Source organism: Hakea prostrata, chromosome 8, assembly GCF_041222555.1.
Source record: "Hakea prostrata isolate BN-2017 chromosome 8, UWA_Hpros_2, whole genome shotgun sequence".
Taxonomy (NCBI): Eukaryota; Viridiplantae; Streptophyta; class Magnoliopsida; order Proteales; family Proteaceae; genus Hakea; species Hakea prostrata.
Window position 1 is genome coordinate 20,477,218 of NC_142607.1, and position 11,181 is coordinate 20,488,398.

An 11,181-nucleotide genomic window follows, 5' to 3' on the forward strand; every position below is an offset into this window, starting at 1 on the left:
TATTCAGTCCATGTTGTTAAAGCTAATATCCTTGTACTACCACTCCGGTTTTCAGCCTACCTTCATATCTGAATTTTGTTTATCTTAAGTCTATTAAATCTGAAATTATTCCCTGTGAAAGATCCTATTTGACTATTGTTTTGATCAATCAAATACAGTACTACATAACTCTAGCTCTGGGTAGATTTTTTTAATAAGATAAAAAGTTAGCATGTGATAAGTTGATTTCATGCATATTATTTTATATGATTAATTTACTATATTTCCATGCATTTACAATTATTTTATATCAATTTACCCTAATATGATATGAAAATGAATATGTTGCACCATTTCCTTTAATTTCTATAATTTTGGTGATTTTATATATTTCCTAACAAATTCTAATTAAGATTTATTACTTTTACATGTAGGAAATTATCAATCAAATCTGGGTATTATTGCAAGAGTCCTACCTCAAGTCAAAAACATAGAGAGAATGAGTCCTTGCATGCTTCTATGTTTTATTTCCTATTTAGGATTTGATCAAAGAAGGGAAAAGAGAAAAAAAAATCCAATTCAACTAAGGAAGACAGAAAAATCCCATTTTTGAGTGTCTCTGTCCAGTTTTGATCTAGATCTTCATCGGATGGTCATCTGGTGTCCGATCGATTTTTTTTATTTTTTTTTCAAGGTGATAACACATCTCCTAAGAAGCAGTCCAAGACATATCCTACACCCGTAACATGGCTCTTAAATAATTATCTATCTAAGCGTTGCGGTGGCCTTTGTCCCTAAGCCCCAATTGTGCAATGTTAACCCAGTGAGAATCCAAAAGGCTCACTTAGTGGCATTAACTACGGAGACCCGCAACTACAAAGAAGATCTACTCACAATGCTTTTAACCCTCACCATGCTTTTAACAATCCATATCACCTTCAGTCTATTCAAGGGATCACACGACTTGGAAGAGTCACCAATGAGACACTAACATATAAACCATATACATCTCCACGAAGTAAAACATGGTATAGTAGAAGTGGAACAGATTAGAAGAGAATAATATATATATATATATATCATACTACTATAATAAAAGCATGTACTCTACCTTTTTCACAAATCTTTTTCTGTCCTTTTCTGTCCCTATCATTGTTTTAAATACCAATAATGTTGTACTATTTGTTATTTCTTTATTTATTTTTATAAGGATAATTTAGACATTTTAGTCATTAATTATTATTAATTTATCATTAATTTTAATCCCTCTCTCAATTTCTCTCTCGATTTATCTCTCGACCTCTTTCAATCTCGCTCAAAGTTTGTCACTCTCTATATCCCTCTCCTTCTCAAACTCTCTCTGAATCTCTCTCTCTAAATTACCGCACTCTCTAAATCTCTCTACGACCTCTCTCAATCTCTCTCAAAGTCTGTCGCTCTCTATATCCCTCTCCCTCTCGAACTCTCTCTCTGAATCTCTCTTTAAATCCCTCTCAATCTCTCTGAATCTCTCTCAATATTTCTTTTCCCGTTCGTCTGATTTTTCTCTTTCATCTAATTTTTCCAAATTCCCAACTTTCGATTATTGCAGAATTTACCTCTGCATAGTTCAGTTAAAGTAATAACCGAAGAGATATTCTCGCACCTTCCGTTGAATCGAAGGTAAGAGCTTCCTGAAGTAAACCCTTGCACGTTCAAGTTCTTCTTTTGGTATATTATTGTTAACGCATGTCCACAGAAAAGCAAGCTATAATGGGTGAGGTGGGTTGCCTTCTACTTCTCTCTTCCTCTCAATTTTGAAATTTGAATTTGATGTTCAGTTATATTCGAGGAATTTATTGGGTTTCTATGTATTTGTTCTCTCATTGCAGAAAGATAATCAGAAACCGAACGATGGTGAGAAGCCGAATAATGGTGAGAAGAAGGAGATGGGGGAAGAAAGAAGATGGATCGATAATGGCGGTTTTGAAGGTCGACATGCATATTGCAAAGGATGTGCCAAGAAAATAAAGCGGGCTGTCAAGGGTTTTCAAGGTATTAATCCACTCTCTGTACCATTTGTAGTGTTCGTCTTCTACATTTTTTTTGAATTTCAATTCCGTTGAAATTCAACAATTTGCTAAAGAGTTTTTTATTAGCTCTTCGAATTTGTTATAGAACTCGAAATTTGGATTCTGATTTATTGACTTCTGGATTCACAAAATCGAGAATTAACATTATCTTATCTTCTGATACGGCATTAACATTATTTGCTAACATCCTAACATTATCACTGATACGGTTAACATTATTTGTGCCCTTCAAGCTTTGATGGAAGGCTTCAATGTCCTGACCCTTAAAGATGTGCTTTCAAAAGCTGACATCTTCGTTACCACTATACTGGGCACGGGGATATACTCTATGATTTTATATCAAGCTCTAGATATTTTATAAATCACGTGCCCAATATTTGGGATTAGCCTTATGTATAACCGCATAACTATGTGCCCAAATGCAGTTGAAAGTTATGATTACCTTGTTTCGTGGAATGCATTTTATACTACTATTATAAAAGCATGTACTCTACCTTTTTTTGCAAATCCTTTTTTTTTTTCTTTTCAAATTTATAGTTGCTTCAATTTTATCCCCACCTTTTTTTGCAAATCCTTTTTTTTTTCTTTTCAAATTTATAGTTGCTTCAATTTTTTTCCCCATATATCACTACGTGTATTTGCACGTATGTTTTTTACTAGTATATATATATATATATATATATATATATTCAAAAATTTAAATGAAAGAAGAATGGCCTCTATCATATCCCTAAACAAGTGGCACTCATGAATTTCGCCTCAAGAGGAAATCTTGGTGGATTCTAATATGTTGACTGAACAAGAAAATTGCAGTTTCATTTGAGAATCCCTAAATACAATAACTCAATAGCAAGGTTTAGTGCTCAATGGGTGTGTCACATAATCAAGGATAAAGTGATTCACATACTCATCTGATATTTAGCAAACTTATCATTTTCAAAGAATTATAGATGAACACAACTAAAACATGAAATACTAAATAAGATCTAGAGATTTAATGTCATAACTTCCTTCTATTTTACTCTACTAACTAGACTTTGAAAAATTCTGGTTTTGAGAAAATTCCAGCATAGTGAGTCTTATCCCATAGAAAGGAATCTTAACAGCATGCTTCAAAAGCAATAAATGAAATCAAAACACATCACTTCTAACAGTAGATAAAATTGTAGATTTTAAGAATGTCTAAAAATCCTCATAAATTTATCATACAAAATAATGATGTCCATAAGAAACTAACAATACCTTCAATCATTATTGATGTAGTATCAAGCATGAGAAGATCGCCAATTGATCCACATCAGAACTGTAACCAAACCGCAAAGCCGAAGGAGCCATAAGATTATTCTAAAGTGCCTCTTAATATTCCTAAGTCCGAATTTATTTTTAGCACTTGCACTTTTTCAAAGTCCTAGGTGCCTTAAAGAGTCTTTTTCAGTTTCAGATGACAGTAGCTAATTTTTCATGTTTATAGGTTTTAGGTTAGCAATTAGTTTAGAATAGTATGCAAGTCCAGGAGTCATTTCTTCATTAAATACTATGTAACCCAATTACGTAAGGAATTTGAGTTGTCATTCAATTAGAAACTAAAGCGATTACTTTAGAGTTCTCAAGAATAGTTGCTTGAGCAACCCCCTTGTATGCGGAGTCCTTCTTCCTCTTTCCTTCTTGCACATTTCTTTAAGCCTATCGTCCCTTTCTACCATATCTTCTTAAGTTTCAAGCCAACTCCATCTTCTACCTTCTTGTACATGGAGTCTTTCTTCCACCTTCCCTCTCTCATGTTCTCTCTGAACCTATCCTCCAGTAGGCCTGCAACTTCATCTGACCTTTCCTCTCCTCCAATGCCTGTGTCACATTTTGCCTTCATAATTCTAATATTTTTAATACTCGTATTACAGATCCGATCCGTTACTTTTCAGATCTGATACTCTGTCTACTTTAGTTGAAGGGGCTGCATCCGAAGATGGATCCCATCAGATGCATACCATAAACTGTGGGACCAACAAACTAGGCAATCTGATGTCAATCAACTGAGAACTTCCAGTGATGAAACAGAAGTAAACTGAAGCATTCCATAAAAAAAGAAATCTCAACAAAGACTTCCTGCATCCAAATAGGCCAAGGCTGGGAGAATAATGACCTGAATGATGTGAGTATCGAGTGGTCTAATTCAGAACACACCAAAACAACAGAAGACTAAATACCAACCCCACATATGGATTAAACAATCCACACTCTTTTAGTCTTTACTTCTCTAATTCTCCAAGGATCAAAAGACCAAGCAATTGTAACTAGGTTTACAAGGGGAAAAAACAATAGGACTAAGTCCTAGGGTGAGATGCAATCCTAGGGGGAGGGAAAGAGGGCCAAATGTGCTGGGGAAGAGGGGTTATCAGAGGGTGGGACCTGTTGCTACTGCAGGGAAGAAAGGGAAGGGGAGGGATGGGGGCTTCTTGGAACAGCAGGGGAAGGGGAAGAGAGACGGTACAATGGGGGTGGGGAGGTCCTTATGAGGCCAGGCAAATCAGGGGAGGGTGGGAACGGGTTGTGTGAAAGGGAGGAAGAGGGGAACGGGGAAGCTCCTAAAGATGGTCAATGGCTGCTCCCCGAATTCGGAATAGCTGCTGATTGTGATTGATAAAACTCCTTGAAATCCGCCGTGGCCCTCACAAAGAAAACCATGACACTGTGTTCCACAACTCAAAATTTTATTCAATCTACACTGAAAATTACAATGAGATAACATGCTATTTATAGTCTCTAAAAGACTTTGACCCAATGTGGGAATCCCTAATAGACAGGGATCCTACTATTTGTCCTAGACTTTTTAACTTGGACTCTAACTAGTATAAAAGACAAATCTCAATCAAGAGCAAACTCCTAAAAAGATAAAAACCTCTTTGTCAATGTAAACTGAAAATCACAATGAAATAATAGGCTATTTATAGCCTCTAAAAGACTTTGACCCAATGTGGGAAACCCTAATAAACGGGGATCCTACTACTTGTCCAAGACTCTTTAACTTGGACTCTAACTAATAAAAGACAAATCTCAATCAAAAGCAAACTCCTAGAGGACAAGAACCCTCTTGTCTTATCCACACTAACAAATTCCAACACAATTCAAATTACTAACTCACAATGGACTTGGACTCTTTTGTAACTCAAAAAATACTAACTCAAATGAAAAAATGAAATTAGATTCATAACCCTTGGATTGAAGGGATTCCAATCAGACCCATCTTGAGCGCTAATAAGGCTGAAAAATGACCAAAATGCCCTTCAAGGAATTTGGCTAGCTTTGGATTGGCTTTTTGGGTCTGGGTTTTGGGCCCAACTTTTTTTCTTCTCTTTCTTTTTTTTTTTTGGGGGGGGGGTGGTGGAGGGGTTGAACCTGATTCACATCAGGCACCCCTTTGACAACAAAGAACAACCAAATTAACAGCATGGATGGGAAGTTAAAATGAAAACCAACCAAACTTGATGCTAAGCAAAATACTGGAATTCATTTTCATCAGTTCCTTAGCTCATTTTAACCCAATGTGAACAACAAATTAATGTCGCCACGTTTTAAATCTTCACAGAAGTCAACAGAGTCAATAGAGCTTAACACAAAAAGCAAAAAAAGGAAAAAAAAAAAAAAAAAAAAAAAAAAAATCTTCTTCTATTTTTCACAGGATGAAAAACATTCCTTCCCGGACTCATTTGAACGTCACCATGTTTTAAATCTTCAGAGAAGTCAACAGACTCAAAAGAGCTTTACACAAGCAGCAAAATCTCAAAATTTTCTCTTCTTCTTCTATTTTTCGTAGGATGGAAAACACTCCTTCCAGGACTCATTTGATCAACAAAAATAATACATATCCAGCATATTTTGGACTATAGAATCCCCTATCAAACTAAATAAATTGGGGAGAAAGGACAGGCCGAAACCCAAAAATTGGAATCTTAAGAAAAAATAAAAGAAACAAAAGGCAGAAAATAGGAGAACAGTCTAACAGAGCAATTAGACTTACTAACGATGGGTGACGAACAAGTGTTTTCCTGCATGGCGACGCTGCATTAGCGCTACTGAAACATTGACGAAAAGCTCCAGCCAGAGGAATAGGAGGCCGACTCTCACTGGAACTGCCATTCTGTCCAACACATTTACTTCCCTCCATTTGCTTACTACCACTAACATTCTGTATCACACAATAACCTAACTCCATATGGTAGCTTTGTTAATTAAGTAGAAGCACAGAAACAACCTGAATAAACAAAATGATGAGGGAAAAGAACACTCAATTTCAGGGATTCAAACAAGAATTGGATAAGAATAGGGTTCAGAGGAGATAAACCAAAGTAAGAACTTAAGAATGCGTTGTAGTCCCTCACTGTACATACCCAACACTTTGCAAATGACAGTTACAAAATGGTGATGGTGAAAAAGAGACCCTTGTGATTCTGAAGCCCTTTGGCTTGTGAAGATGCAAAAAAAACAGAGAAACAGAGAAACAGAGAAAGGGCTGAAAGACAAAACAGAAAAGATGGAAAGAAGAAGACGCAAAGCTTGAACTTTTGGTGATTCCCATGTGGGTTGCGGTTCGAAATTGCCAATCGTGTTTCTTTACCGTTCTCTAGTTTGGGTATCTGCCGTTATTGTATTTAAAGATTTTTTTTTAGGTAATAGTATTTAAAGATTTTAAGTTAATAGATTTCTTTTGGAAGAATTTAAAGGGTTAGATCGGTAGAGCCTAACACCTACACGTGCCCCCTACCGTTGGATCGCTCTTCTCTTATAGATCTGCGCCAGAATCAAAATAAGTTTTTCAAATCGACGATGGGCGTGGACTTGTCTGTCTAAATGGCAGGTGAGTGGAAAATTCTGGAACTGCTACGTAGTGGTGCTAACAAGAGAAATCTCCACGTTTCAGATAATAATACGAAAAACACACGTTTTTTCTGATAGAATAGTACGAAAAACTCAAGAACTTTATTATCCAACCAGAGGAGAAGATATATGGCACGTGCGTGTTTCATTGCTCGAGTTGATGGAAGACCGGATTGGAGCAGGTAGACCAAACCCCTAACTTAGGCATTGGCCGGCTGGACCGCAAATTTGGCGAGAAAATCCAATCAAGGATGGGCCCAGCTTAACGTGGTTGACACCAAGGTAAAACAAATCGGCGAATTTCCGTCATTTCGGCAAGTGGCGAAATATTTTTTTGGACCAAAACCAAAATGGCCCAGAAATCGGTGATATCTCGCCAAAAATCAATTTTCTGCCGAACTAACAAATATCGCCGAAAATGTTGAAGCCTTTGACCACCACACACCACCACTCTCCGCCATTCCTAGGGATCTTGCCTGAGGAAAATGTAAGTCGATATTAGTCTTTTCCCTTACTCGCGTGTATAAACCCTATCCGTTTTCTTTGATAGTACGGCGCAAAGATCTCTACAACTCATCTTCTTCGGGTTTACGCATTAGCCGGCGGCACTTCTTTGACCTGCAAATTTTCTTCTCTCTACTTCACCCTACCTCTGCATCATGTCTTCCTCACTTCACTGGCAACAATCCTTTGCTCCATAGTTGAGGGCTTTATGCAACTTCCTTGCTGATACGGAGGAAATATGATCGAACTTGGTTTATACATGGTTCGACCTTCAACTCCGGTCGAGACGAAGGGAATCGACTCGTTTCTGAACGAGCCGGGTTCAGGAGGTAGCTTGCTGAGGAAGAAAACTAAATCAGCTACAAGCACACCCTAATCCAATACTTATGGAGGAAGTTAATTAACCTAATGACGGCAGTCGGAATTGGGCGGCTGTCACTTATCACTTTCAGAAGGATAATCATCAGATAACGATCGGATTATCCTAGGAGTCCACTACTAGTCCAAACTAGTAGAAGTCTATCACTCAACGGATCTATCTGTTGAGATCCAATGGCTATCCGAAGAAGGCTCATATACATCTAACGAAGGAAATTCGAATGTACATTCTATATAAACATCGCCTCCCCACAAAGGAGAGGGAGCTAGATACACACACTTGAACGTAAACACTCAGATGCTTACTATCTGAATCGTATTTCAGTTATTCATTCATTAGCTCTGTGTTCTAGCAGAGCCGTTTGTGATTAAGTTCATCAACTGACTTAGCCTTCGGGGTGGACTCCTGACCCCAGTGGTCGGGCCACATCTGACGCTTTGTTTTGCAGGTCATTCTTAGGAGATCTAAGGGCTAAGCAGATTTTGGACGTATCACTTGTGATAATCTTAATAGTAGCATACATAGATCTAATCAAGCGATGACCTAATGGGTATTAATCTCTCAGCTTTGAAATTTATTGCCAAAAATGTAGGCAAAATTCATCGGGTTCGCACCCTAGTTGACACTAGTTTCTAAAGACTAATCATCAGTAAAGGCACAATTTTTTTCTTTCTTTTTTTGGTAGAAAGAAACTTTATTCCAGGGGCAAAGCTAAGGCGAAGGAGCAAAGCTCCACCAACTAAAGAGTAGAAATTGGCCATACAATTATGCTCACAAGCAACTAGGCCTTTCAAGCTAGGAAATCCGCTACATGATAGACATTCTTAGTAGTGGCGGAACCACATGGCGCCCCCACACTTTTTTTAAAATTTGATTATTTCCTTATTTCCTTATTTTTCTCACTCTGCATGTGAAATACAACTATTTTCACCCCCTTCTTCCTAATATTAAAAATTTTTAAGATAAAGATGATGGGTATAGATGTCATTCTTAATCATTATCCAACAGTTACCATTAAACCCTTACTTTTTAGGGAACAAAAATTTAAAACTTAATTAGAAACTAACTGACTATCCATAAATTTCTCTCTATTTATTCTCTCATATTTCTGTTCTTATTTATTCTCTCTAGAGTCTCCTTTTCATTTCTTATTTTTTTTCTCTTCTTTTTTCACACTTCTTACAAATGGCTTAGGTAGTTAGGAAAATTTTGGAAAAACTAGCACCCGTTGGAATTTTCCTAAAGCATCTCAACAATTATCAGATATTCTCTCTCATTCTCAATTTTTCTAATTTTCTTTTAAAAAAAACTTAGAAAACCACCAAGGAATGAACAAATTGATTTTTTCGCTTTCAATTTAATCACTGAACTAGTTGTTTTTTCTAACATTATACTGAAATAATTATTTAAGTAATAGATATTCTCTGTCTCTCTCTTCTATTTTCTCTATAGGAAACAACAACCTAATTAAATTTTTAAAATTTTGATTATTGAACTAATTGAATTAATTGTTTTTTCTAACATTGTATATTCAAAATAATCAAACAGTGGGTCTCACATGAGTCCACACAATATATGTGGTGGCTTTGATGCTTGTTCGATGGGGAAGTGATCTGGAATTATTATTCCCCCCCCCCCCCCCACCCCTCCCCCAATATATAACCCTAGCTCCGCCCTTGATTTCTAGGGATAACAAAAAAGTTACATTATGAAAAATAAGATTAAATATGCAAAATATATGTGATGATGGGTTCAATCTCGGTTGGGCGGGGTTAACATGGATGGTGAAACAGACCGATCAACTTGCAGTAGTCCGATTCGACCTCTGCTACAATTGCTAAAAAGTTGATTCAAACACAGTTGTAATAATCTGGCCTAATTGATTCCTAATAATAAGGCCCAAGCCCAGTGCCGATTTCTCCTGCCTATATGCATCACTATTAATTTTGTGCTAGACCTGTTGAGGCTTCCCCATTTGGGCTCAATAATGGGTTGGGTTGGGTCTGCAGGACTCACTTTTCCATTTTCTTTTGTTGCAGCCATAGGTGGGCTATTATTAATAGCATTGAGCCTATCTGCCATCGAAAACTCTTCATGGGCTTCCTTTGATTCAAGTGCCACTTCAATCGGGGTCCAATTCTCCTTTTGAAAATAAAAACATTCCTTCCTACCCAAATGAACTAGTAGATAAACGCGAGGAGGCTAATAAATTTTCGAGCTTATTCTTTCCCCCCAGGTGCAACTTTATGGAGGCTGTCAAACCATCTACCAAGACATTGTTTTTTCCATTTGGTGGGATATAGCTCAGCTCACTAAAAAACCAAACGACCCTAGCAAAATGGCAATCTAGCATAATATGGTCTGCTTCCTCATCATCTCCACATCCTTGACAACACTTTGAATTCAGGGGCACCCTCCTCTTTTTTAAACCAATAGCAATAGGCAATCCTTTTGTGCATATTATCCAAGAGAGATGCCTAATTTTAGGGAGAGTGTGGAGTTTCCAAATGCCTTTCCATATTGATTTTTTCACCATTTTCCATTTGGGTATTGAAGAGGAAGAACCACCTGATTGAGGCCTTTCCTATTGTGCATTGGATAATGCTTGATATGCCAACTTCACAGAAAATTATCTGGTCATAGATGCTTCCCTAAATTTTAGTGTCCTTTCTTGGAAACAAACTTATATTTAACTTCCTTACGTGTTGCATTTGTTGGATGGAAATATGCCAAGAGTTTGTCTTTTCTCCATCTTCTATTTTCTTCATCTATTAGCCCACTCAGCCAATACCCTATGATGCGTAACAGTTATATTGATGCTGCTCCCGACTGAGCCTCCTTCAAGCCGAAGACGATGAGTCCTGCAAAAAGAGTTAGACGCGGGCCTGCTAGAGTACCAAGCAACCGCCTCCAATGGCTAAGTCAGACAGTGAACAGATTAAGGTCTCATGCAAGGATTACACAAGACTATGCTCAGAATGTATTGGATGCTTACCGGAGTGGTATGTCCTTCTTATACTGTAAGTGTTACCTTTTATGTATTTGGTAAGTCTACCCAATGCAGGCTGTTGTTTCTCCTGAGATCATGCCTCCATGTCGTTGGTCCCGCTCGATTAGTGACAGAGTTTACCTTCCTCATCGAGAATGGTTGTTATATTAGTCAGGCGTACATTGCGCCTCGATCATGCCAATCGGTTATTATCCCGACTGAGGATATGTGGAGCCCCGGCCGGGTCTGACCCGATCGGGTAGGAAATTTCCGTATCATAAGCCCCCTATCCCGATCGTTGTTTACAACGTGTGGGATGGCAAGGAAGTTAAGCTATTGGGTGTATTTGTCTTTCCCGACTCCTAATCTTAATGGGTCCTCCTCAT

The 11,181-nt window shown here is 37.6% G+C and overlaps 1 protein-coding gene across 2 annotated transcripts in view; it reads right to left on the reverse strand.

The window, feature by feature from the left end:
* The window catches only part of LOC149007406 (putative protein phosphatase 2C 57), a 32,081-nt gene extending 25,417 nt beyond the window's left edge, over nucleotides 1-6,664 (reverse strand). The window contains exons 1-2 of one of the 2 annotated variants that reach the window (XM_089166345.1): nucleotides 6,437-6,664; nucleotides 6,067-6,300 (exon numbers count right to left, since the gene is read on the reverse strand). In XM_089166345.1, the coding sequence (XP_089022471.1) occupies nucleotides 6,067-6,261 (195 nt within the window). In that variant the 5' untranslated portion in view covers nucleotides 6,262-6,300; nucleotides 6,437-6,664. Of the gene's footprint in view, nucleotides 1-6,066 lie in introns of both variants that reach the window. The other variant, XM_089166346.1, reaches the window with a different exon arrangement.
* Between the last annotated feature and the right edge of the window lie 4,517 nt (nucleotides 6,665-11,181).